The 27,184-nt window shown below is 42.3% G+C and overlaps 1 protein-coding gene across 1 annotated transcript; it reads left to right on the forward strand.

The window, feature by feature from the left end:
• Positions 1-207: 207 nt before the first annotated feature.
• Positions 208-23,343, forward strand: Pafah1b2 (platelet activating factor acetylhydrolase 1b catalytic subunit 2). The gene is made up of 6 exons (XM_042682766.1): positions 208-341; positions 9,056-9,143; positions 14,198-14,287; positions 15,240-15,356; positions 16,025-16,147; positions 19,918-23,343. Exons 2-6 carry the CDS (start codon positions 9,063-9,065, stop codon positions 20,194-20,196), a joined length of 690 nt encoding a protein of 229 aa, XP_042538700.1. The 5' UTR covers positions 208-341; positions 9,056-9,062; the 3' UTR covers positions 20,197-23,343.
• Positions 23,344-27,184: the final 3,841 nt, after the last annotated feature.

Raw genomic sequence — 27,184 nt, forward strand, 5'->3', positions numbered from 1 at the left:
CAGGAGAGAGAAGAAAGCGGGGAAAGCTGGCGGGGCGGGGCGGCGCGGCGCGGCGCGGGGCGGGGCGGACGCCACACCTGGGCACCGGCCCCCAGCGCCCGCCCAGAGTGAAAGTAAGCAGACAGCGCGGCCACGCAGCGGCGGGGCCGGCGGCGTCGGGGGCGGGACTTCCGGAACCCATTTGCCTGAGTGGCAGGGGAACCGGAAGTGGAGGCGCTGCTGCTGGTGCTGGGGCCCGAGGAGGGACGCGCCGGAGCGGGGCCGCCGGGATTGAGCCAGCGACAGACGTGCCACCCGCCGACGCCGCAGCCTCTTGGGGCCCGCACGGACCCTCTCCCTGTGTGAGTGCATCCATAGTGGCGGGGACCCGTGGCTCCGAGGTCCGGGCGGGAGGGGACCGCGAGGTGTTATTGTGAGAGGCCCGCGGCCTCCCCTCCCCCACCCGCGGCCCCTCCCCCGCGCCATCACCGGGGCGGCCCTCGGGGGGCCTCGCGCCGGCCTGCTCCGCGGCCCGGCCGGCCTGCGCCTAGGACCTCCTTCCCAGCCTCCATCGCCAAGCGTGGAGACTTGTCTCGGCCGCGGGCTGGCGCCCCCTCCCCGCTTTTCCTCGTGGAGGAGCGTGGCGGGGCGCCGCGCCCTGCCCACCCTCCCCCCCCCCGACCGGGCCTCCCCGCACCCCAGCTCCCGGAGGCCGCGCGTTCACGCCTGCGGGGGCTCCTCCGGCCTCCAGACGCAGCTGTTACCTTTTCCCTCCATCCCCGAGGGGAACCTCTGTGTCTTCTCCTGTCTCTTCCAGGCGCAAACCTGAGTGTGGGAGCGTGTGGGAGCGCGTGTGCGCGCGCACTATCTCCCTTCCCCTTTTGTTGAGAATTTTCTACTCGTTAGAAACTTCTCTGCTACCTTCTTCGAGATTCCTGTCTGGACCCCAGCACCTTTTAGAGATGAGACCCTGAGAGACTGATGATTTACCCAGTATCAAGTAGCTAGTCAAACGTCAATGGATTGTGGGTTGGCTTGTTTGCGTCTCAGCGCTAGAGATTGCACCCAGAGTCTCGTGCGTACGGTTCACAAGGTTTTTCCACTGCATCTGGTCCTTTTTTTTTTTTTTTAAAGACAGGATCCGGTTAGGAAGCTCAGACTGACTGAACTTTTTAAGTAGCCTGGGCTGACCTTGAACTCTTTATCTTCTTGCTGAATGCCTTCGAAGTGCTGGAATTACAGGAGTAGGCTTAGCAAATCTCCGGGCCAAAACTTAAGGTGGATAGACTTTTTTCCTGAGTGTCTTCCCCACCCGAACCAAGTCCATTTACTGGGTCGGAGACTTGAGTTCCACAAATTTGATTGAGTCGTTGTAGAGTACTCATTATTTGGTCTTCCATAGTTCCCAGGTCAACATTGATTTCAAAATTTAGATACAGACCTTAAGAAAACCTAACACTTTGTAGAGCTGCCTATGGAGAAAGGAAAGACCACTTAGAACCTAGGACTTCATTTTGTACAGCTTTAAATTGGGCGGAGAGGTTGAGTGTGAGGTAAAGATGTGGAGAAAGACAAGATACAGAGGGCCATGATTGCCTTTCTCTTCTTCCTTTGCAGACTGTGTTCTGACATAAAGGTTGCTTCCTTGTGAAGGAGCAGGGGAGGAAATAATTGTGCATTAATTTCTTGGCTAGGGCATTTGATGATAAATAATGGATGTGCTGGACCCTTGTTATCCACCTGCCAGCCAATGAGGCAAAGTAGACTCTGCCAACTCTGTCTGAAGCAAAATGAGGAGTCCTCAGGTCTGAGAGGAAACCTAAATTAATTCTTATTTCATTGTTTGCCATCTGTTTCATGGTTCAAATGTACTCAACATAAAAATCCAGTTGAGCTTGAGAATATGTGTGTGTGTGTACGTATGTATATATGTATGTATATGTATATATGGGGGTCTTGGGACTTAAACTCAGGGCCTAGGCACTGCCACTGATCTTTTGTGTTCAAGGCTAGAGCTCTAAACATTTGAGCCACACCTTCACTTCTGGTTTTTTGGTGGTTGGTTGGAGATCAGAGTCTCACAGATTTTCCTGCTTCATAGCATGGTGTCCAAATCTCAGCTCTGCATAGCTAGGATGTCAGGTGTATGGCCTTACAATAACTTTTTTTTTTTTGGGGGGGGTCAGTCATGGGGCTTGAACTCTGGGCCTGGGCGATGTCCCTCAGCTCTTCAGCTCAAGGCAAGCGCTCTACCATTTGAGCCACAGCATCACTAACGGTTTTCTGGTGGTTTATTGGAACTAAGAGTACCATAGACTTTCCTGCCCGGGCTGGCTTTGAACTCAGATCTCAGCCTCCTGAGGAGCTAGGATTACAGGCATGAGCCACTGGCGCCCGGCTAATAATTCTTTTTGAAGGTGCTTTCTCCACAGATAGTATAATTGTCTGGAAATACAAGTGTTGTATTTTCATAATCCGAGTTAAGTAAAGAAGATAGAAAAGGCAGGGAAAATGTGCAATTTGCTTACTCTTCCTGAGGAACTCATTTTGACCTACATTAAAAGTTGCTTCTCTCAGACTGGTAGAGGAACTCAAGAGGTGTAGAAAGGCTTCATAGAAAGCATGCAAGAGCAAACAATCTTGAGTTCAAACCCTAGTATTGAAAAAATTACTTCTCTAGAGTATAGTCTGTCCTGGAAATGGACAAAATTTTTGTTTACCTACCTTTTGTCATTCAGCTGGGTTTGCTTTTTTTTTTTAACAGGCTGAGTTTGCGTTTCATAACTTGTTATGAATCAGTTAGGTGAAATGGAACAAACCAAATCCCTCTGGGTTGGTTCTTTTTTGTGTGTGATGCTGAGGATTGAACCCAGAGCCACAATTTTTTTTGGTCAGTCATGGGGCCTGAACTCTGGGCCTGGGCCCTGTCCCTCAGCTCTTCAGCTCAAGGCTAGTTCTCCAGCACTTGAGCCACATTGCTACTTCCGGCTTTTTCTGCTTATGTGGTGCTGAGGAATTGAACGCAGGGCCTTATGCATGCAAGGCAAGCACTCTACCACTGAGCCACCTTCCCAACCCCAGAGCCACAATTTTTGAGTGCTCTCTCACTGTGGCATATTAGAAGCTCTCTTCCCTTTTAAAGAATTTTTCTTGCAGTTTCATTATTCTAAGGATGTCTGTATTGCAAAATTGTCCTTTACCTGGGACAGGAATCCCACTCAGATTTTTATGGTATACTACAAAAGATTCTTTTGGATAGCTACTGATTATTCGTTTATTTTTGTTTGTTTTGCAATAAAGTCCCCAAGTTGAATACTAAATGAATAGTGCTCTTGGTTCTGCATTTCTGGCCTGATTTTTATTTTTTACCCGTACCAGGGTTTAAATTCAGGGCATCTTTCTCAGCTTTCTGGCTCATGGTTGGTACATTATCTCCTGAGCCCAGCCCAGCATTTTGCTGGTTAATTAGAGATGGGATCTTGAGGTTTTTCTCTCTGCTGGCTTAGAACCTCAGTCCTTCAAATCTCAGACTCCTCTGAATAGCTATGATTATGAAGCTACCTGTGCTGGGTTTCTGGCCTGATTGTTAAAGAGGAGAACACGTGGACTATGGCTCAGTTTTCTTTTCTGGGTGTTTAAAACTGTTACCACTTTAGAAGCCATAGGCATTGGTGAAAGCATGAAAGTTACATTGTATTGTTAAGAGTTTTTTTTTTTTTGGATTGGCAAAAAACAAATCCAAGGGTCCGGGGCACAAAGAAACAAGGTTTTTACTCAGATACTTTGCCCTTGGAAAGGAAGGCTGACCTTGTATTCATAGTTAAAGAGAATAAAAGGATGACCAAATTGGTTGTGTTTTTAATCGTTTCCAGTTTTAATTGCTTTAGCTTAATTTTAATTTTTTTTTTTTTTTTTGCTAGTACTGAAATTTGAACTCAGGCTCTGCTTGCTTGACTGTTGATCTATTATGGAGTGCTTCCAGCCTAGCTTTTGCTGTTGTATGTATTTTTTATTTTCAGTGGTGGGGCTTGAACTCAGGCCCTCCATACTTTCCTTGAGCTCTTTTGCTCAAGGCTAACACTCTACTGCTTTGAGCCCCAGCTCCACTTCCAGTTTTTTGAATAGCTAATTGGAGAAAAGAATCTTAACAACTTTTCTGTCTTCTTTGGGCTAGCTTTGAACCAGGATCCTCAGAGCTCAGCCTCCTGAGTAGCTAGGATTACAGATGTGATGTTTATTTTAGAGATGGAATCTTGCAGACTTTTCTGCCCAGACTGGCTTCAGACCTTCTCCTCCACATCTCAGCCTCCTGCATAGCTAGGATTACAGATAGAAGCCACTCATCTCCCCCCTACCCCCCCCACACTCTTTGCCAGTGAAGAACTTTAGAATTCAGATGAAAGTAATTCTCTCGAGTTCAAAATGTCATCAAATATAGATAGTGATATAAAAATGTAAGTGAACAACTTGTTAAACTAGCTTGTCATAGTTTCTTTATTCCTTTCTATATGAAATATAATATCCTTTGTTCAAGAGTAATAGGCTTTGGTTTGCTCAACAGCAATAAGGGTTAGGAAATTACCTCATTGGTAGAGCACTTGCCTAGCATGTTTGATCCTCAAACAATCCCTCCTACCCTCTTACCTATTTGCACACATGGACACACAAAAGGAAGAAGGAAAGAAAAACTCTAAACAACAATGAACATAATAGATTGAGTATCCTTAATGCAAAATTGCTCTTTTTTTTTAACTATCATGATACCACAAGTGGAAATTTCCATACCTGACTTCATATGATGGATCATAGTCAAAAGGCAAGGCACTAGCAACATTGTAAAAAATTACTATTAGGCTATCTAAGGTACATGTGAGACAAATGAAATTCATGTTTTGGCTTGTTCCTATCCTCAAGATATCTTAGTATGTGTTTGATGTGTTTGTAGATATTCTGAAATCCAAAACATTCCAGATAAAGATGTCCAACTTGTATATCTCTTTAGTTTCAAATTCTGCCCCTCTTATTTAATCAGCTCTTAGAACCAGAGAACAGATTCCTTAGATCTGAGTGCAATTTGATTTTAATAATAAAGTTCCTTGAACTCTGGGCCTGAGCGCTGTCCCTCAGCTCTTCAGTTCAGTGCTAGCGCTCTACCACTTGAGCTACAGTGCCACTTGTTTTCTGGTGGTTTATTGGAGATAAGAATTTCATGGACTTTCCTGCTCGGGCTGGCTTTGAACCTTGATCCTCAGATCGCAGCCTCCTGAGTAGCTAGGATTACAGGCGTGAGCCACTGGCCCTGAATTATGACTTTTTAATATTGCTACTTTGGATAAATTGTTTATCTGATGGATGAATTTTGAAAAGCCATGTCTGTAAATTAGTTTGTAGATCTAAAGAGATGTTAGTTTAGCTGGACGTCAGTGGCTCACGCCTGTAATCCTAGCTCCTCAGGAGGCTGAGATCTAAGGATCGAGGTTCAAAGCCAGTCCGGGCAGGAAAGTCTGTGAGACTCTTATCTCCAATAAATGACCAGAAAACCAGAAGTGGCGCTATGGCTCAAGTGGTAGAGTGCTCACCTTGAGCTGAAGAGCTGAGGAACATCGCCCAGGCCCAGAATTCAAGCCCCATGACCAACCAAAAAAATTCTGAGGGGTTGGAGGCATGGCTCAATTGGTAGAGCACTAGCTAGTGACTGAAAGCAGCAAGTACAGAGTTCAAGTTCCAGTCTTAGACCTAAAAAAATTTCTGAAACATTCAAGTGTTTGGACCCTACTCTGCATCAGCCTTTGCTCCTATGCTTGCTTTCCCTTTATGCTGTCATTGTGTGTGTGTGTGTGTGTGTATGCACCTTCTCTTTATCTTCAAGAGAAATCTGCCTTGTGAGACAGATTATTTTAGATTGTATCCATTTATTAGAAATTTGTGTTGGGGCTGGGAAGGTGGCTTAGTGGTAGAGTGCTTGCCATGCATGCATGAGACCCTGTGTTCGATTCCTTAGCACCACATAAGCAGAAAAAGCCAGAAGTGGCACTGTGGCTATGGTGGTAGAGCGCTAGCCTTGAGCTGAAGAGCTGAGGTACAGCTCTCAGACCTAGTGTTCTGGCCCCCCCACCGACAAAAAAAAATTTTATCTCTCTCTGCTGTAGCAGTACAACTGAGTGGTAAGGTTCATGCTTAGCATGCTTAGATTCAATGCTCAGCACCTGTGCTCCTAGGTTGTGGGTGTGCACATGTGCGCCTGCGTGCACACACATGCACATCCCAGGTCTGGAGTTGAACTCCGGGCCTGGGCATTGTCCCTGAGCTTATTCACTCAAAGTTCTACCACTTGAGCCAGTGCTTCACTTCTGGCTTTTTGGTGGTTAGAGATAAAAGTCTCATGGACTTTCTTGCCTGGGCTGGCTTTGAACCTTGGTCTTCAGATCTCAGCCTTCTGAATTGCTAGGGTTTGCTAGGGTTACAGGCTTGAACCACCTGCATCCAGGCTGCTCCTTGTTTTCAGGGCTTTACGTTTTGTTTTTTAATCTTACCTATATGTACTTATATCTCACTTTCCATCTACTGGCCTTCTTTTTTGGCTTAGGGTCATGTAGCCTAAACATGTATATTTTTCCAGATAATCTTTGGGAACTTTAAGACAGCTGTTTATCTCCTTTTTTTTTTTTTTTTCCTTCTCTAGTTTCTCGTTAGGTTGTAAATATAGCTTGTTTTTTTCAGCCATATCTAATTGTGAGCCATCTTGATTCCTTATCAAAATTCTTTCATGTCTTTGATCAAGATCTAAATATTAATATCACCCTAAGTGGTGTTTTTAAGATTAGTAATGAAGTTGAAGAAGACATTTTATTTTGTCTTAAGTGATGAAGTGTATTATAACACTCTTTTTTTTCAGTAATAGGATTTGAACTCAGCGCTTCATGCTTGTTCGCTTGAGCCACACCTTCAGCCTGGTTTTTTGCTGGTTGATTGGAGAAGGGAGTCTTACAGGCTTTTCTGCCTGGGCTGGCTTCAAACCATAATCCTCTGTTCTCAGCCTCCTAAAAAGTTCTACTCAGGAGTTCTTTTTATTATTTTGTTTTGTTTCATCGGTCATGGGGCTTGAACTCTGGGCCTGGACGCTGTCCCTGAGCTCTTTAGCTCAACGTGAACACTATCACTTGAGCTACAGTACCACTTCCAGTTTTCTGGTGGTTAATTGGAGATAGGAGACTTTCCTGCCCAGGCTGGCTTTGAACTGCGATCCTCACATCTCAGCCTCCTTAATAGCTAGGATTACAGGCGTGAGCCACTGTGCCCAGCTTGTTATTGTTTCTTTTTCTTTTCTTTTCTTTTCTTTTTTTTTTTTTTTTGTCGGTCATGGGGCTTGAACTCTGGGCCTGGGCGCTATCCCTCAGCTCTTCAGCTCAAGGCGAGCACCCTACCACTTGAGCTACAGCGCCACTTCCGGTTTTCTGGTGGTTTATTGGAGATAGGAGTCTCACAGTCTCTCCTGCCCAGGCTGGCTTTGAACCACGATCCTCAGATCTCAGCCTCCTGAGTAGCTAGGATTACAGGCCTGAGCCACCAGCGCCCAGCTTGTTATTGTTTCTTCACTGGGGATTGAATTCAGATCCTCACACTTGCTAGGTAGTGCTTTATCACCAGAGCCATATTGCCACTCCTTTTACATTGTTTGTTTTCAAGATGAGGTCTAGGTTTTTTTGTTTTTTTCCCATGTTGGCCTGAAATCATCTTCCTTGTGTTTTTCTTTTTTTTTTTTTTTTGTCGGTCGTGGGGCTTGAACTCTAGGCCTGGGCGCTGTCCTTCAGCTCTTCAGCTCAAGGTGAGCGCTCTACCACTTAAGCTACAGTGCCACTTCCGGTTTTCTGGTGGTTTATTGGAGATAGGAGTCTCACGGTCTCTCCTGCCCGGGCTGGCTTTGAACCGAGATCCTCAGATCTCAGCCTCCTGAGTAGCTAGGATTACAGGCGTGAGCCACCAGCGCCCAGCTTTCCTTGTGTTTTTCTATGTCACTGGAGATGGTATACTTTAGCTATTTGGTTGAGTTGGAGATTCTTGTTCTTGCCAGGGCTGGTCTCTAACTGCAGTCCCCCAATCTCCACTTTCTAAGTAGCTAGGATTACAAGCTTGAGCTATTATATGAGCTACTGTATCCAGCTTTTGGTAATTCTTTAGTGTATAACTGTAATAGCCTAAAGGCTGTAATGTAGATTTCATTGTGCTGTAAGTATTTTATTTCTTGGTATCATTTGGTACTTGCCACAAATAACATGTCATGAGGTACTAACGTAAGTATAAAATGTAACAAGTGCTGGTGGCTTACACCTGTAATCCTAGCTACACTCAGGAAGCTGATAACCAGAGGATGACAATTTGAAGCCAGCTCAGGCAACAAAGTCCATGAGACTCCTCCAAAAACAACAGCAGAAAGCTGGAGGTGTGGCTCAAGTGGTAGAATGTCAGCCAAGCAAGTAAATTTAAGTCCTGGGTTCAAATCCTACAAAAATACTACAAAAAAAAGCATGCTTCAGGAGATTATTTTACACTGCATCTTAGCTAAAGGGGTAAGATGATCATGGAACATATTTTTAAAATGTGATTCACTGGCTGGAACATGGTGGCTCATGCTTGTAATCCTAGCTAGCTGCTCAGAAGGCTGAGATCTGAGAATCAGGGTTCTAAGCCAACCAGGGCAGGAAAGTCCATGAGCCGGAAGTAGAGATGTGGCTAAAGTGGTAGAATGCTAGCCTTGAGCACAAAAGGAGCTTAGAGACAGCATCCAGGCTCTGGGTTCAAACCCCAGGACCAGGGGAGCAGGAAATGTCGTTTACTGTGGTACTGTGCTACAAATGTGGTTTAAATGATATTCAAACCTGTTTAGAACTTTAGTGATACTGTAATTTTGGTATTTAATATTTAAACAAACAACCGTGTATGTCTTAAGTTTATCTCTGTTGAACCCCAGTTAGTTTTTAGGCAAAACCCATAATGGCACTGACATGTAATATTTTAGGTGAGTGGTAGTGTACATTTCTGTTAATAAATGAAAAATGACATAGACATTCTTTCTCAGGTGTAGAATGAGCCAAGGAGACTCGAACCCAGCAGCTATCCCACATGCAGCAGAAGATATTCAAGGTGATGACAGATGGATGTCTCAGGTAAAAGGAGGTGTATATGTATATCACATGGGGGTGAATGTCTTCTGCTTTTTAGGTTCTTTTGACCAAACTGCATACGATCAATTTTGATATTCAACAATAATGTTTTAAATTACAAAAACATTATAAATCACAAAAGTCTTGTGTAATGAGTTATCTGATCATCAGTGTGCCATTGGATCTGAGGGATTATAGTGTAATTTAAACATTTTTATGTTGCAACATACATAGCCCATCAAGTTCATACCTGTACACACTGCAGGGACTATGTATGAGTCTCTCTGTACCTGATAGTCACAAAGAAGAGGAGAGTCTGTCTCAAGTGGGAGAGCACCTGCCTAGTGAGTGCAAAGCCCCAGGTTCTATCCCTGGTAACGACAGAGTCAAGTGATTAAAGTAATTGAACAACCAGATTTCCAACTGGGTTCCAGATGATGATAAGCTAGATTTTTTTCTGTGGTAGATCCATTGAAGAATGTTTTGAAGAGTAGCAATATCTTTGAGGACAGTCAAATATGATGCAGTTTCTCCTTAAATTTAATATTCATCAGTGGATCTTGGTGATAGTGATTGTTACTGTAGTGGTTAAAGATGATTTTTTTTTTTTTTTTTTTGTCGGTCACAGGGCTTGAACTCAGGGCCTGGGCGCTGTTCCTGAGCTCTTTTGCTCAACGATAGCCCTCTACCGCTTTGATACAACACCAGTTGCGGTTTTCTGGTGGTTAATTGGAGATAAAAGAGTCTCACGCACTTGCCTGCCCAGGCTGGCTTTCAATCTTGATCCTCAGATCTCAGCCTCCTGAGTAGGTAGGATTACAGGTGTGAGCCACTGGTGCCTGGCTTAAAGTGATTTTTCTTTTCTTTCTTTCCCTATTTGATTATGACAGAATAGATTTCTAAGTATCTTTGAGTTATTATATTGCTCAAACTTTTCAGCTTCATTTTAGAGGCTCTGTCAATGATGAAAATTAACATTTTCAATAGCGTAACCAATATCACATACCTTTTATGTGATGGAGTGAGGACATAGCCCCTCTCTTTTTGATTTATTACAAGATGTTACAGGCTCATCTTTTACTTTCCTTGCTCTGCTTGTAGAAATCAACTATTTCTCTTAAGAATTCCTGGTTCCTTTCATTGAAGAATAGTATTTATTTAATTATTTAATTTTTGGAGGGTTGTTTAGTTTCTGTAGTGTTCTCTTGGTAGCAAATCCCACAGGGAGTAATAGCCAAGTCTCTTCCATTCTTCCGTCCCTAACCCATCATGGAGAGCCTGACAAAATAGTTGATTCTGAAAAACAAAACCATCAATCATCTTAACACTGGATGAGCTGAACAAATGCCACTCCACATTTCTATCAAGAAATGGAATCACGCCACGGGATCCTAGCGCAGGCCGCACATGAGCTCAGAGGCAAGGGCACCTTCTGAGAAAACATGCCAAGAAAAGCAAATCTTGGCACTGGAAGGCTTCCTCCAAACTTTTGATGTATAAGAAAACAAATACCCTAGCCAGGCGCTGGTGGCTCACGCCTGTAATCCTAGCTACTCGGGAGGCTGAGATCTGAGGATCGTGGTTCAAAGCCAGCCTGGGCAGGAAAGACTGTGAGACTCCTATCTCCAATAAACCATCAGAAAACCAGAAGTGGCACTGTAGCTCAAGTGGTAGAGCACTCGCCTTGAGCTGAAGAGCTGAGGGACAGCGCCCAGGCCCAGAGTTCAAGCCCCACGACCGACAAAAAAAAAAAGAAAAAGAAAAAAAAGAAAACAAATACCCAGTCCAGGCTACAAACAATTGCTTGTCTCTGATGGGTTGTGTGTTGAAGAATTGTATTTAGAAGCTAAGATCTGGCATTTAATATATTAGTAAAGAAAGTATTTTACCAAATGAGTTAACTTTTTTAATTTAAATAGTTTTTCATTTGAGCATTTTTCTCCTTCATGCTTATTACAAGAATAATTATTTAACTTGGAGATATTTATTTATTTATTTTTGTTGGCCATAGAGCTTAAACTCTGGGCCTGGATGCTGTCCCTGAGCTCTTTAGCTCAACGAGACACTCTGCTACTTGAGCCACAGCACCACTTCTGGTTTTCTGGTGGTTAGTTGGAGTTAAGAGTCTCACGAATTTTCCTGCCTGGGCTGGCTTTGAACTGCAATCCTCAGATCTCAGCCTCCTGAGTAGCTAGGTTTACAGGTGTGAGCCACCAGCGCACGGTATTTTTATTTTTTTAAGATATTGTCTCTCTGTATTCCCCAGGTTGTCACTAACGTAGCCTCACAAATGCTGGACGGTAAAACATCATCCTAGCAAAAGCTAGGCTGAATTCAAACCCTAGTATCACCCAAAAAAAAGGAGAAAAAAAAAAACACACTATAAAGCTAGTGCCAAATGACTGATACATGTGTGTATATGTGTGTGTGTATTTATGTGTATGTATATAATTTAAAGTACATTTATATAAAATTATTCTCAGTTTACGTCAAAATAATGGTGGAAGTGGGGTAGGATAGTGCCTGGGTGTGTAAATAAGATAATACTTGCCATACATTTAAATATTGCCATAGCTGGTGATGAATACATTTTTTATTGTGTTACTTTTCTGCTTTTTGTTGTGCCATTACTAGGACTTGAATTCAGGCCCTCAGTGCTGTTCCTTAGCTTGTTCATTCAAGGCTAGCCCTCTACCACTTGAGCAACACCCCCACTTCTGGCATTTTTAGTGGCCCACTGGAGATAAGAGCCTCTTTGACTTTCCTGCCTGGACTAGCTTTGAACCTCAGTCCTTAGAACTCAGTCTCCTGAATAGCTTGAATTACAGGAGTGAGCCAATGATGCCTCTCTTGTCTGCATTTTCCATAGATAAGCATTGTTTGTTTGTTTCTAGGGTAACATTGAAAGTCTTGACTAGAGATAAATTTAATAGGAATACTATGAAAACATCAGCTAGAAAATTAAGGCCCAGCAATAGACAGAACGAAATATTTGTAGTAAATATATTATCAATAAAATGTCTTCAAGCTCTGCTGATGGCTCATGCCTGTAATCCTAGCTACTTGGGAGGCTGAAATCTGAGGATCTTGGTTTGAAGCCAGACCAATCAGGAAAGTTCAAGACTCTTTTAACTCCAGTTAATCACTGAAAAGCTGGAAATGGAGCTGTGGCTTAAGTGGTAGACTCCTGTTCTTGTTCAAAAAAAGCTCAGGAACAGCTCTCAAGACCTGAATTCAAACCCCAGGACTGGCACAAAAAATAAAATGTCTTCAAGATAATTATTTAACTCTTGAAGCAACTAGAAGAATTGAATATGAACATTAGATATTGATGGGATAGTTCTTTTTTGTAATAAAATAATTCATAGAATACTGTTTTTTCTCTTAAATAGATACATGCTGAACGGGTTAAAAATGTCATGCTTGCAATTTACATAGTTAGGTGCATGCATACACACACATATAAACACAGAGATAAAACCTAGGAGATTGTTTTTCTTTTTAAGCTTATGGGAAAAACACACTTTTTATAAATCATATGAAATCTATTTTTCTTTTCTAGTTTCACTACAATTTTAGTTTTCTTGAACATAGTGGAATGTTCAATATGTTAAAAATAGGAAGAAATCTTTTTTTTTTTTGTCGGTCATGGGACTTGAACTCTGGGCCTGGGCGCTGTCCCTCAACTCTCCAGCTCAAGGCTAGCATTCTACCACTTGAGCCACAGTACCACTTCCGGTTTTCTGAGCGGTTTATTGGAGATAAGAGTCGGTCTTTCCTGCCTGGGCTGGCTTTGAACTGTGATCCTTAGATCTCAGCCTCCTGAGTAGCTAGGATTAAGGCATGAGCCATTGGCACCCTGCTAGAAATCTTTCTTTCTTTTTTATTTTTTTGCCAGTCCTGGGGCTTGAACTCAAGACCTGGACACTGTCCCTGAGCTTCTTTTGCTCAAGGCTAGCAGCCTACCCCTTTAGTCACAGTACCACTTTTGGCTTTTTCTGTTTATGTGGTACTGAGATTGAACCTAGTGCTTCATGCCTGCTAGGCAAGCACTGTACCACTAAGCCACATTCCCAGCCTGGAAGAAATCTCTGTAACTGTAGAAAAAAAATTTTCCGACTAGACTGAAAAAGTTTTTTATTTCTTTTTTTTTGGGGGGGTGGTCTGAACTCTGGGCCTGGGCACTGTCCCTCAGCTCTTCAGCTCAAGGCTAGCACTCTACCACTTGAGCCACAGTGCCACTTCCAGCTTTTTTCTTTTTGCTTATGTGGTGCTGAGGAATCGAACCCAGTGCCTCATGCATGCAAGGCAAGCAAGCACTCTACCACTGAGCCACCTTCCCAGCCCTGAAAAAGTTTTTTATCGTAGTTGTTTTGTTTAGTGTTGGGGATCAAGCCTTGCAGATGCTAAGCACACATGCTTACCACTGAGCTACACCCACCCCCATCCCTCCTCCCCCACCCGAATAATGTTTAACAGGAACTGGGGGAACTTTTTTTTTTGCTGGTCCTGGGGCTTGAACACACCGGGCCTGGGTGCTGTCCCTGAGCCTCTTTGTGCTCAAGGCTAGTGCTCTACTACTTGAGCCACAGTGCTACTTCTGGCTTTTTCAGTTTGTTTGAGTTAAGAGTCTCACATGGATTTTTCTGCCCAGGCTGGCTTCAAACCATGATCCTCAGATCTCAGCCTCCTGAGTAACTAGGATTATAGATAGGTATGAGCCACCGGTGCCAGGCAGTAATTTTCCTTTCTAAGCCAAGAAATCTCATAGGAAAGAAGTACTATTACTTACCCCCTTTCCCCAAAACTGGTGCTTGTACTCTTGGCCTGGAGCTCTCATTTGGGATTTTCACTCAGTCCTGGCACTCATCACTTCAGCCACAGCTCCACCTCTGTCCTTTTTGCTGGTTATTTGGAGTTGACTATCTCATGGACTTTGCTGTGCAGGCTGATTTCTAACCTCAATCCTCAGATCTGTCTTCTGAGTAACTAGGTTTACAGGTGTGAGCCACCAGTCTCATCTATTAATACCACTCTCTATCTTTATTTACCACCAGCACAATAGATTCGTCCTGGACTGTAAAGACAAAGAGCCTGATGTACTGTTTGTGGGAGACTCCATGATACAATTAATGCAGCAGTATGAGGTAAAGAGGATGGAGGGTCAGGGTGATTTTTTTGGTTTAAAGTATATGTGTAGTCATTACTAACAGTTTCATTCTGAGCTGTGGAGTCCTTCATGACTCATAGACTATTTCAAAGTAGAAGGGAGACAAGACCTACCTAGTGAAGTTCTTTGTGCCACTAAGCATGGGGAAACAAAAAAACAGTGTTGTTCATAACTAGATTCCCTTTGTCATCTGGTTTCAAAGACATTTGATGTTGACTGTTTATGTATGTCCTGGTGGTGATTTTTGATTCTTTTTTTTTTTTTAATTTCCAGTTGTGTGGCCTGATCTCTGGGCCTGGGCGCTGTCCCTCAGCTCTTCAGCTCAAGGCTAGCGCTCCACCACTTGAGCCACAGCACCACTTCCGGCTTTTTTCTTTTTTGCTTATGTGGTGCTGAGGAATCGAACCCAGGGCCTCAGGCATGCAAGGCAAGCACTCTACCACTGAGCCAACTTCCCAGCCCTGATTTTTGATTCTTAATTTCTGTTTGCTTATTTATGTTTGTCTGAGTAATAATTCTCATTTTTTATTTGTATTTTTCTACTTTTATAATGAGCTGTTGAAATTCTTTTTAGGCGAGGTAGTCTTCCAAGGGAAATTTGACAGAAAAAGATAGCTTTATTTGACAGTCCAGTTTTCAAAAATTTTTAAAATCTCATTTCTGCCTCTCCCTGTTGTTTTTAAATAGTTGAATCAACAGAAAGAGTTGATACAGTTGACAACTTTTTACAATGCTGCTTATCACTTAAGAGGCACCAGATTGAGTTGTGTTTCGGTTTGTGAGGAATTGAGTTACAGTGGTGAATGCATATCACCTTGAGTGTTATATTTGAATGGAGACATGGGAATGTTTTAGCTGCCTGTCAGTACATTTATTAAAGGACTTTATTTTCCATTGGTTTTTATCTTAAATCAACTTTTTCTCTTTAGATATGGCGAGAACTTTTTTCCCCACTTCATGCACTTAATTTTGGAATTGGAGGGGATACAACAAGACATGTTCTGTGGAGACTAAAGAATGGAGAACTGGAGAACATTAAACCTAAGGTGAGGGGCTAAGGCCTTGGGTTTCAATTCTAGTACTACCAAAAATAATCTTAAGGTGAAATGAAACTTACTTTTTAAAGAATAGCTATAATCTTGAGTGTTTTTGAAATTAAATGTTTGGAAGTAGTAAGAAAAAAAGATGACTACTTTAAAGCACTACAACACTCCCTGATGCCTCTTAAAGGTCTGTGATACCATCATATCTTTTCTTTTCTTTTCTTTTTTTTTGTCAGTCATGGGCTTGAACTCTGGGCCTGAACACTGTCCCTCAGCTCTTCAGTTCAAGGCTCTGTCAATTGAGCCATTATGCCACTTCTTGCCCAGGCTGGCTTTGAACCGCCATCCTCAGATCCCAGCCTCCTAAGTAACTAAGATTACAGGCATGAACCTTGGTGCCCAGCTCCATTTTATCTTAAGAATGTTCAGAAATGTATTTTGAGCTTGTTAGATTTTCAAAGATGAACTTCCAGCTCTATGATGATGGAATTTTTTTCTTCCTAGTGTATTTATGACATTTAAATATTAATATGTTTGTAATTCTGATACGATAGGCATAAATTGTTTTAGAGTAGGTACCCAGTTAATTCAATACCATTAAAGAAATTCACCTTTTGTTGTTTGATTTTTGAAGTAAGATTTTTCCCTTTTAATTCTTACCTCCACTATAGGTCATTGTTGTTTGGGTAGGAACAAACAACCATGAAAATACTGCAGAAGAAGTAGCAGGTGGAATTGAGGCCATTGTACAGCTCATCAACACCAGGCAGCCACAGGCCAAAATCATTGTATTGGTAAGTAGTCTTTGATGTGTGAAGCCTTATAAACTCCTCAGGTGATGGAGTTTGTGATACTTCTGTTCATGTTTCTTTGTGCCACTACTAGGGCTTGAACTTGGGGCCTTCTGCTCTCACTTGTCTTTTTCACTCAAAGCTCAGGCTGGACCACTTAAGCCATACTTCTAGCTTGCTTTTTTTTTTTTTTTTGGTCGGTTGTGGGCTTGAACTCTGGCCTGGGCATTGTCCCTGAGTTCTTCAGCTCAAGGCTAGCACTTTACCACTTGAACCACAGTGCCACTACCAGTTTTCTGGTAGTTTATTGGAGATAAGAGTCTCATGGATTTTCCTCCCTGGGCTGGCTTTGAACCGTGATCCTCAACTCTCAGCCTCCTGAGTAGCTAGGATTACAGGTGTGAGCCATCAGCACCTGGCTTCTTCTAGCTTTTTACTGGTTAATTGGAGATAAAACATCTCATGGGCTTTTCAGCCAGGTGTGTGACTTTTAACCATGATCCTCAGATCTTAGCCTCCTGATTATCTAGGATTACAACCCTGAGCTGCCAGCACCTGGCAGACTTTTTTTTTTTTTTTTTGGTCGGTTGTGGGGCCTGAACTCTGGGCCTGGATGCTGTCCTTCAGCTCTTCAGCTTAAGGCCAATGCTCTACTACTTGAGCCATAGCGCCACTTCCAGCTTTTTCTGCTGAGGAATCGAACCCAGGGCCTCATGCATGCAAGGCAAGCACTCTACCACTGAGCCACCTTCCTAGCCCCACTGGCAGACCTTTTAATTTGGTATTTGCAAGCCTTAGATTTGATCTCTACCACACATAAAAAAAGTTTGCTTTATTGTTCTGGGGAATCAAGCACTAGTCTTAAGCTACAGTTTGTTTTTTTTTATTTGTGGTACCTTTCAAATGTTAGCACAGTTAGCATCAGCTTATCAATAATCTAGTAATAAAACTAGTCCTAGTAGTTGTGTTCACATCTTGATTGTTCAGGTGATCAGGAGCTTTTGTTTGACTGCTTTAACTTTTTAGTTATTGGTTATATCTCCAAATATGGAATAAATGAGAGGGGATCCTTTTGCTCCCACAAGAAATTAACACCTAACAGATTCCAGTTTTTTTGGTATAATTAGAAGTAAGTATCTTGACCAAATAAGCCTGTAGCCATCAAAACATTGGATTGGCTATGCTGAGTTTCTCTGTGCTTCTGGCCATTTCTGCCAACCCAATTTCATAAATGAAGCCAAGAAAAGTTACTCTAGGGCCTAGTAGGTGGTATACAATTGTCCCCATTTTTCTTGGGGGTGTGGGGGGATCCGGTCGTGGGGCCTGAACTCTGGGCCTGGGCACTATCCCTCAGCTCTTCAGCTCAAGGCTAGCGCTCTACCACCTGAGCCACAGCACCACTTCCGGCTTTTTTTTTTCTTTTTGCTTATGTGGTGCTGAGGAATGGAACCTAGGGCCTCAGGCATGCAAGGCAAGCGCTCTACCACTGAGCCACCTTCCCAGCCCCACAATTGTCCCAATTTTTTGAGCAGCATCAGCTCCACTTCATTAGGGACCTGGTAGTGAGGGCAGGCCTCAAATGTCAATTACTGACAGTTTAACTCTTCACAGATTGTGGGCAGCGAGGTAGGGGCATTGTCATGTCCTTGTCCCTGTCTTGCAACAAAAAGCAACATTCTACCATTTGAAGTTTTTGAGATGCTTAATAAGGATAGAAGGAGATGTGTCAGGATAACAAGAGTCATAATTCTGAACAGCTCTTTTTGAGCCCTAAAATCATATAATTGTCAATCGAAGTCCTAATGTTTTGCTGGAAAATTTAGAGTAGACATAAACAAGAATATACTTTGTATATAAATTTATTGTTTTATTTTATTTATTTATTGTTTTGTCGGTTGTGGGCCTGAACTCTGGGCCTGGGCACTGTCCCTCAGCTCATCAGCTGAAGGTTAGCCCTCTACCACTTGAGCCACAGCACTACTTCTGGCTTTTTCTGCTTATGTGGTATTGAAGAATTGAACCCAGGGTCTCGTGCATGCAAGGCAAGCACTCTCCACTGAGCTACTTTCCCAGCCCTGTTTTATTTTTCAGAAAATATATTTTTTTAATCTGTTCTCAGGCTTAAACTCTGGGTACTGTCCTTGAGATTTTGTGCTCAAGGCTAGTGCTCTACCACTTTGAGCCACAGCTCTGCTTCCAGATTTTTGGTGGTTAATTGGAGATACGAGTCTGGTGGGCTTTCCAGCCTAGACTGGCTTCTGAACTTCAGTCATCAGATCTCAGCCTCCTGAGTGGGTAGGATTACAGGTGTGAGTTACCAGGACCTACCTCCCTAGAAATTCTATTTTTTTGTGGAGTAAGACTACTTACCTTTCTCCTGAAGCTGATAATGGGATTTCGCCTTAATAATAGTAACTTTTTTTTTTTGGGTCCAGTTGTGGGGCCTGAACTCTGGGCATGGGCACTGTCCCTCAGCTTTTCAGCTCAAGGCGACCAGTCTACCACTTGAGCCACAGCGCCACTTCCGGCTTTTTTTTTTTTTGCTTATGTGGTGCTGGGGAATCGAACCCAGGGCCTCATGCATGCAAGGCAAAGCGCTCTACCACTGAGCCACCTTCCCAGCCCCTAATAATAGTAACTTGTGTATGTGATGTGATCATCGTTAGGTATTTACCAGTTAAAAGGTTGGGGCATCTTTCAATACTTATATATATATAATGGGATCAATTATATGTAAGGACTATTTCTGGTTTTGGATGATAAAACCTTATTCTTGTCATACAATAATGGCTTTTCTCTTCACTATAACAGAATCACAGATATCTGGTATGTATAAAAATTAGATCATTAACATACCAGTTAAGAATGGCCTCAGGAGTGTTGGTAGACTCCAGTGGCAGAGCATCTGCCTAGCAAGTACAAAGCTCTGAGTTTAAACCTCAGAACCACCTAAAAGAAAAAGAATGAACTCAGCAAATGGTGCTGTGACTCAAATGGTAGAGTACTGGCCTTGAGCACAAAGAGGCTCAGGGATAGTGCCCAAGCCCTGAGTTCAAGCCCCAGGGCCAGCAAAGAAAAAGTTAAACCAGGTGCTCTGGGCCTATAATCCTAGCTACACAGGAGGCTGAGGTCTGAGCCAGCCCAGGCAGGAAAGTCCATATGAATCTAAATCTCCAATTAATAACCAAAGTCTGTATCTCCAATTCACAACCAAAAAACCAAAGTGGAGCTGTGGCTCAAGTGAGAGCACTAGAACTAGTAGTAGAGCAAAAGAACTCAGAGATAGCACCCAGGTCCCAAATTCAAGCCCATGACCAACAAAAAAGAAGAATGAACTCAGGACACCTTTTTGTGTTTGCGTGTGCAGGTTCTGGTCTCTCTTGCCACTTGCTTGGTTTCTTGGTCAGATAGCACTCTACTACTTATACCATGCCTCTAATTCAGGCTTTTTGCTGGCTAGTTAGAAATAGAGAGTCTCTTAGCTTTGCTCAGGCTGGCTCTGAAGTGAGCAGAAAAGTCCACCAGACTCCGTCTCCAACTAACAAGCAAAAAGCAAGACTGGAGGAATGAATTTCTCAAGTGGTAGAACACTAGCCAAGCAAAAGAATGAAGCAAATGTGAAGTCCTGAGTTTAAACTCCATTACTACAAAACAAAAACTAAACTAAACTAGTTCATTGTTTAGAAAAAGTGTCAAATAGATCAAATACTCCATGAGTGAATGAATGAAACAATGAAACCTTCTCACTTAATGTCTTCTCTGCTGTGTCCCAGGGTTTATTACCTCGAGGTGAGAAGCCCAACCCTTTGAGGCAAAAGAATGCCAAGGTGAACCAACTTCTCAAGGTTTCACTGCCGAAGCTTGCTAATGTGCAGCTCCTGGATACAGATGGGGGCTTCGTTCACTCGGACGGTGCCATTTCCTGTCACGACATGTTTGATTTTCTGCATCTCACAGGAGGGGGCTATGCAAAGATCTGCAAGCCCCTCCATGAACTGATCATGCAGTTGCTGGAGGAAACACCTGAGGAGAAACAAACTACCATTGCCTGACCAGCTCCCATCAGTGTTCACAACCTCCCAGCTTCCTCAGATCAGTTATGTCACTGGCACTACAGAATCCTCTTTCTTAAGGCACTTTGCATTGTAGAATGTTCCCGGATGCCCACATCTAGTGTTTGAAGGGAAAGAGGGTTTTAAATTGGTCCTGTATATAGAAGGTTTGTTTGACACAAGAAAATTAGCCAAGGAAGATTGTTTAAATTTTCATTTCAAATCACAAGGGGACTTTTTAGTTGTATATGTGACACATTCATTGAATTATTACTGTTCTGTTCTTCCTAGGACATCATCAAGCCTAAGTACTACACAATATGAAGGTTCTTTTCTTGGCCTTTTTTCTGTAGATTATGTCATATGTAATAATCAGAATCACAACTACTTGGCTTTAAAGTACATGTCTTTTCCAGTTTTTAAGGTCTGTAATTTAGCCTTTTGTTTTTATTTTGTTTTGCTCATATGTATCCTCAGTATTTTGTTAACGTATAGCATCAGATTAAACATGCTCGTCCCTCAAATATGCGAGAAGCTATAGTTACCAGTGAGTTTGCTCCTCTAAATCTTTCCCATGCTTAACAATGAGAAACATGTTCTGTCCCCTTTGGGGAACTCTTTGGAAGGTATTATGTATATGCTGCTGAATATCATGTCTATAATAGACCCATGCATGCAGCCTTTTTACTCCTTTTCCCCTCACTTTTCTTTCCTTGTGGAGGGGTCCTTATTAACATTACAAGCTTTTATCACATTAGGAGCTTTGTTGCTGGAAGTGTAAGTCCCCAGCCAGCTACCCATAATGATATTACTGATATATCTCATTCTTGTGTGTGTTTTGTGCTGTAGAGTCCGTGTGGTGGTATCCATATTCAAGAGTTCTGGTTTGCTTTCCAGTACAATCTGTTACAGTCTCCTTTACTCAGAAAAAAAAAAATCAGAACTCTTGTTTCTCATTCCGTAATAGACCTAACATTGTATTTTATAGTATCAAGGTGTATTTTTTTTTTAGTTTTATTTTTTCCTTCTTCAATGCTGAGGATCAAACCCAGGGTCTAGGACATACAAGGCAGATACTGTATGGTTGAGTTATACTCACAGCCCTGTTTTTTCTTAATTGGTTTAGCTCTTACATTAGTATTAAAAAAAGAGTTGGCTTCTTCCATGTGGAAACAGTGAAGCTGTTCTCAGAATAGAGATTGTACCTATATTCCACCATCTTAGTAAAAAGGAATGAGGTTTACTAAGAAAACTGCTTTTTAACAACTTTTGTCTTTTTGTTTTTTGGTACTGGGAATTGAACCCAGGACGTTGCACTTGCTTAGGCAAGTGCTTTGCCAATGAGTTATGTCCCAGCCCTATTTCCTGTTTCTTGATACATCTTCATCTAGGAATTTTCTTTCAAGAGAGCTTGTTAGAATTTTTACTAGTTTGCTTGAGCTACACAAACTTGTATTTAAAGAATAATAGAACACTAGGTGTGTTCTTGTCTAATATACCTATAGAATATTTACAAACTGGATCTGCAGACATTTAAACTGGACCAGGTTGAGTACTGAAGTAACCCATCCCAGTGACTGCCTAATGTTGCATTCCGTAACTAACATCTACGCTCTGTGTTCTGCTTGCTAAGCAAATGGCAAGGCTGTGTGTACTGAGGAGTTGCTGACTTGTGTTAAGACCCACTTGTGACTGAGAAAGATAGAACTTGTGATGGGTTATTGTTGAGGCTTTTTCTAGAATTTTTTTATTTTTTTTTAAAAAAACAATGTTCTGAATGTATCATGTCTTCATTAGTAACAAAAAATACACATGGTGTTTACTAAACTTGTTTACTATATTCAGTTTTTCTTTCTATTTGTAGTAGCCAAGATTCTTGAGTTTTCAAGACAGATTGTTTTTTAATGAACTAACATTCATTACAGGAAGGAAATTTAAGCCAGAATTTTGTGTGTAAAAAGACACTTTTCTATCCAGGTCTTTCTGTGTTAGAGTATGGGAAGATGGTTCAAATAAATCTATTAGACTACTCTTGCAGCATGTGCTTTTAGCTTCTCTCTTGACTGAGGATCAAATAATCCCTTTGTGATCTGGCCTTCAGCTCCTCTGCTTCTATATGTAAACCTCTGATATTACTACATTTTATATCCACCAGAGCTATTCAAGCAATAGTATTTGAACCACTAGCCTTTTAAATAAAATTCTGCCCCATTGCTAATGTATAGATACTGAGTCCACTGTCATTTCTTGCCAGGTTTCTTTGCACTGCTTTAGGCAAAAAAGTGTTAGTCTTTTATTCTTTGACATCTCAGTCTTGCTTCAGTAACAAAACTTCCTGCTTAGGTCTTTGTACTTTTTAAAAAATATGTGAGTTTAATGCACTGTCCATATAAAATGTCCTTGTCATAGTAATTAAGGGGCCAACTTACCAGGCAGTTAGCACAGGTATTGTTTCCTTTGCCAGCAAAATTTAATCCCTTTGCCCACCCATTCCTGTTACACAACAGCAAGTAATGGGACTATACAGATGATATCTGTGGTTCTGTCTTCAAAGTGCAGGTTGGAGATGTACTGCCAAGGATGATCCAGGGCGGGTTGTTTTGCTGCGAGTGCATTGTAGCTTATTCTAGGCAAGTGATCTGGCTACCTCCTTTTGTCCACTGAGACTGTTTAGGACATCTGCCCAAACCTGAATCTTCTGTCAAAAACAACAAATCTTGAGTAGCTCTGTCCCTGTTCCTCAAAATTGTAACTTAAGTCCCAGCCTTCTGTTTTTATTTTTTTTCTAACTTAGTCACTGTTTACAGTTGTATGCTGAAGCCTGTAATACTGTCTGTACTGTGTTGTATGAACATTGCCAATTTTATATTTATTGCAGTGAAGAAGAAACTAAAAATATATGAAAAGGAGGAGCATGGCTCCTGAATCTGTGTGGGTGCATGTGGGAGCAGTAAGTGGGGGCCTCTTGAAAGGCCTTTTTGGAGAGGGGCCCCAGACTTGTTGCTGCGTTCCCCTCTGGGATCACTGCTGCTGGCTGACTGAACTCCCCAAGTAGAGCTTGTGACTCTGCTTTGGCAAAGTTTCCTTGACTAGTAGAATTCCTTGTTTAGTGCATATTTCAATATAAATGTCAACATTTCACTGAAACTTGCTGATGTCTTTCTGTTTCTCTTATCATAGTTTGGATTCCAGTGGGAAAAAGAAGGGATGGTTTTTCCTACCATATCATGAGCAGAATGGATATATTTCAGTCATCTTGCTTCCTTACTGTGGAACTGAATGTACCAAACTAACTCATCACTTATCTTCTGGGGGGACAGGGAGTGGTAGGATGGGGTGAGTAAATAGGAAGCCTGAATAGATGAAGGGAAAAATGATGCCGTGGAAGGTTTGTGATTGGACAAGAGTGTTTGTCAAAAATAACTTTTAAACCATAAACTCTTTGTGCCCTAATTTTAGTTCTTAAAATTTATTCATGGAAAATATCCCAAGTGCCACTGTTTCATTTCAAATACTTTGGAACATCTCTCCATTATCACCCTCAGCTGGAACTTAAGTGCTTCAAATGATTTGAATTGTTCTGAAAAAGTTTCAGGAGTGGGACACCATGACTCATGCCTACAATCTTAGCTACTAATCAGGAGGCTGAGATCTGAGAATCACTGTTTGCTGTATAGACTCCCACCTCCACCCCTCTCCCGCCCCCACCCCAGTTGTAGGCCTTGAACTCAGGGCCTGGGTGCTCAAGTCTTGGGCTCTGCCACTTTGAGCCACAGTGCCATTTCCATGAGGATCATTGTTTGAAGCCCAACCAGGGCAGGAAGGTCTAAGATACTTATCTCCAATTAAAACTAAAAAGCCAGGTGCCTGTAATCCTAGCTACTCAGGAGGCTGAGATCTGAGGATTGCAGTTCAAAGCCAGCCCTGGCAGGAGTGTCCATGAGACTGATCTCCAATTAACCACCCAAAAACCAGAGGTGATGCTGTGGCTCAAGTGGTAGTGTTCGCCTTGAGTAGAAAAAGCTCAGGGACATACCTAGGCCCTGATTTCAAGCCCCAGGACTGCGCCCCTCCCCTCCCCCCCAAAAAAAGTTTCAGGATGATATTTTCCATCCATTAATCTAGGTGCTTTTTTATGTAGCTGTATCCCTATATTACTATTGGCTAAGAGGCTCAAAGACTGAGTATGATGCCCAAGGTTGATTATACATTAAGTGATCGTTGTAGGATTTGGATCCAGCTTTACTTCAGAGTTCTTACCCTCCACTGTTCATTCAACCTGAGGTATCTTTTGGACCCTAGGTTTTGATTTACTGAGTTTATGAAGGATCAACCTGTGCTTGCTTTTCAGTTGTCTTCCAGACTAAGCAATAGCTTCCTTCAGTCTTTCCTACACCCAGTAGTGTTTTCTCAGTTCTCTCCTGTGTGGCCACAGACCTGTTAAAAGTGTTTTACACCTTAACCCACCAGAATTAAAACCTGTTAATGGAGTAAGGATTTTGGTGGCATGCCTGAAGGAGTTCACAGATTGTCTAGCTGCTATATTAAAATGAATAAGATTGTGATTCACAGGATAACACTACTTGGACAAATGAACTTAAAATATAAAGAAAATGGGGAGGCTTAAGTATAATCAAAATGTATGACAAAAAGGTTAAAGTAGATAGGTGTTGCTAGCTTCCAGTGCCACAGCAGAGGGGCCACAACCACAGGTGAAAATGTCAAATGAGGATTTGCATCCAACTTTCAGGCGGCACAGCTGCTTCCCTTGAAGGCTGTTTTTACACTTCGCACTGGAATGGTTTTGCCACCGATTTAGTCTAGATGCATACTGGGACGGCCTTATCTGAACTGGCACTGAAGACTATAGGATGTGTACCTTGAACACAGACACATTTATCACTCTCACCTCCCAAGATAAAACGGCCTGCCCCAAGTTCTCTCTTCTGTGGACCTGAGGCTAGAGCAAGGGTCAGTTACTCATCAGTATCTGTCCCGAGGACATACCACACCAACACTGACGGCTAAAGCATATGCCAATACACTCCTCAAAAGCTTCTACAGAATGATAGAATATGGAAATAGTTGAGATTTTCTTTCCCAGTTCTTTCTCCCTGGCCCTCTGTTCCCACCATCTAGTTCCTTTCCTGAGACCTTGCTGGGTTGTACGTAATTATCCCATTTGAACCTTTCAGTGGCCTGAGACAAGAGGAAGATGGTGTGTTTCAAGACAAAGCTCCTTCACCAGCATCTGCACCTGGAGAAAACCTAGATAAAACCAATAGGACAATCTGTCCCCTGTGTTCCTCCAGCCATGGCAGAGGTGAACTCTTAAGCTGGCTGTTTTCAAATAGCCCATGACACAAAGGTCTTAAACACTTTGAGAAGTTAGTCTTTCTTTGACTCTTGCTTTACTTTAGACTGTGTTTCATGCCTTTTGCTTATTTACTGGCACATTTTAATTTAATACATTTACATACAAGCTTTATAAACACAGATCAAGCTTTGCCAGCACACTGGGAAAGAATTTGTAACATCAGTGTGCTCCAGCACATTTGGTTGATAACCACTAACTTAAAAGGTCAAGTCCAAGCTACCGAATGTCATACCCAACAGACATCATGACTTGGCCCTCTTCATTCCTACCCTCCCCCCATTACTTTGAACCAATGACATTGAATTCAACTCTATACTTTTGCCCTTAGGTGGTACTGACTAAAATATTCCTAACTTTGCTGATCTGGCTTCTTCTCATCTTTTACCCCACAGGGACACCTGGTATTTTCTGACTTCCCTATTTTAGCTGGGTCAACATTGGGTCTCACTTCTGAGTTCCCATGAGACACTGAGTAAAGCGTTTTATTGTTATACTTAAACTCCATTGTATGCTAACCTGAATGAATAGGAAGCTCTTTCTAGTCATCTGGCTAGTATGTGTCAAAATCAAAACTGGAACACACATCTTTTGACTTTAGTGTCTTTAAATGACACCATGATGAAGTTTTGAGAAAGTTTATTCTTGCTAGTATAAATACAGGCAAAATAGAAACAATTCACTTAACAAATGTAGGACTGGGTACACCTGAGCCCAACTTTTGGACCCCTAGCTGGCACACGGTTATTTTGGCCCCAGCCCTAAAGAATATGGCTTCTGGGGCTGGGAAGGTGGCTCAGTGGTAGAGTGTTTGCCTTGCATGCATGAGACCCTAGATTTGATTCCTCAGCACCATATAAGTTGAAAAAGCCGGAAATGGCATTGTGGCTCAAGTGGTAGAGCACTAGCCTTGAGCTGAAGAGCTGAGGGACCGCCCACATCCAGAGTTGAGGCCCCACAACCGACAAAAAGAAAAAAAAGAACAAGGCTTCTTTTTCTTGAATAACTGACAATGAGGAACTAATAAAACTAATGAGCTGTTTGTTTTTTTTTCCAGTTCTGGGGCTTGAACTCAGGTCCTGGGCACTGTCCCTGAGCTTCTCTGTGAGCAAGGCTAGCACTCTACCACTTGAGCCACAACACCATTCCAAGTTTTGCATTTTGCAATTGACTATTCACATTTTTTTTTTAAAGGGCTGGGGATATAGCTCAGTAGTAGAGCACTGTGTAGTATGTTCAAGGACCTAGATTTGATCTCCAGCATTACAAGGAAGAGAAAAAGCAAAAAGATGCAACACATATCCAATACAAAAGTAGTGGGTTTCTGAGACATCTTTTAGAATTATTAAAACTAGATGGAATTAAAAGATAATTTTTATAGAAAAAGTGAATAAGAAAACGATCTTGTGGAGGATCACTGGAATATTGTGAGAAGGCATGAGTTGTAAGCCAAGAGTATAGAGAGAAGAGTTCTTTCAGTTAATGAGAACTATTTCTGATAAGGACTGGGGAGCTGTATGTAATCTCTATAGAGCCAGAGATGGGCAAAAGCCAATTGGTTGCATCTGGATTTCTTAGCCAGAGGGCTCAGCTTTCTTGAATACGAGAACCACT

Source organism: Dipodomys spectabilis, unplaced genomic scaffold (assembly GCF_019054845.1).
Source record: "Dipodomys spectabilis isolate Male_0828 unplaced genomic scaffold, ASM1905484v1 ptg000076l, whole genome shotgun sequence".
NCBI lineage: Eukaryota > Metazoa > Chordata > Mammalia > Rodentia > Heteromyidae > Dipodomys > Dipodomys spectabilis.

Bases quoted from the DNA above. Each gene is read 5' to 3' on its own strand.
- Pafah1b2 (XM_042682766.1), top strand. From the start codon at position 9,063: ATGAGCCAAGGAGACTCGAACCCAGCAGCTATCCCACATGCAGCAGAA. The intron at 9,144-14,197 runs GTAAAAGGAGGT...ATTTACCACCAG, and splicing joins ATGACAGATGGATGTCTCAG to CACAATAGATTCGTCCTGGA. The intron at 16,148-19,917 runs GTAAGTAGTCTT...GCTGTGTCCCAG, and splicing joins AGGCCAAAATCATTGTATTG to GGTTTATTACCTCGAGGTGA.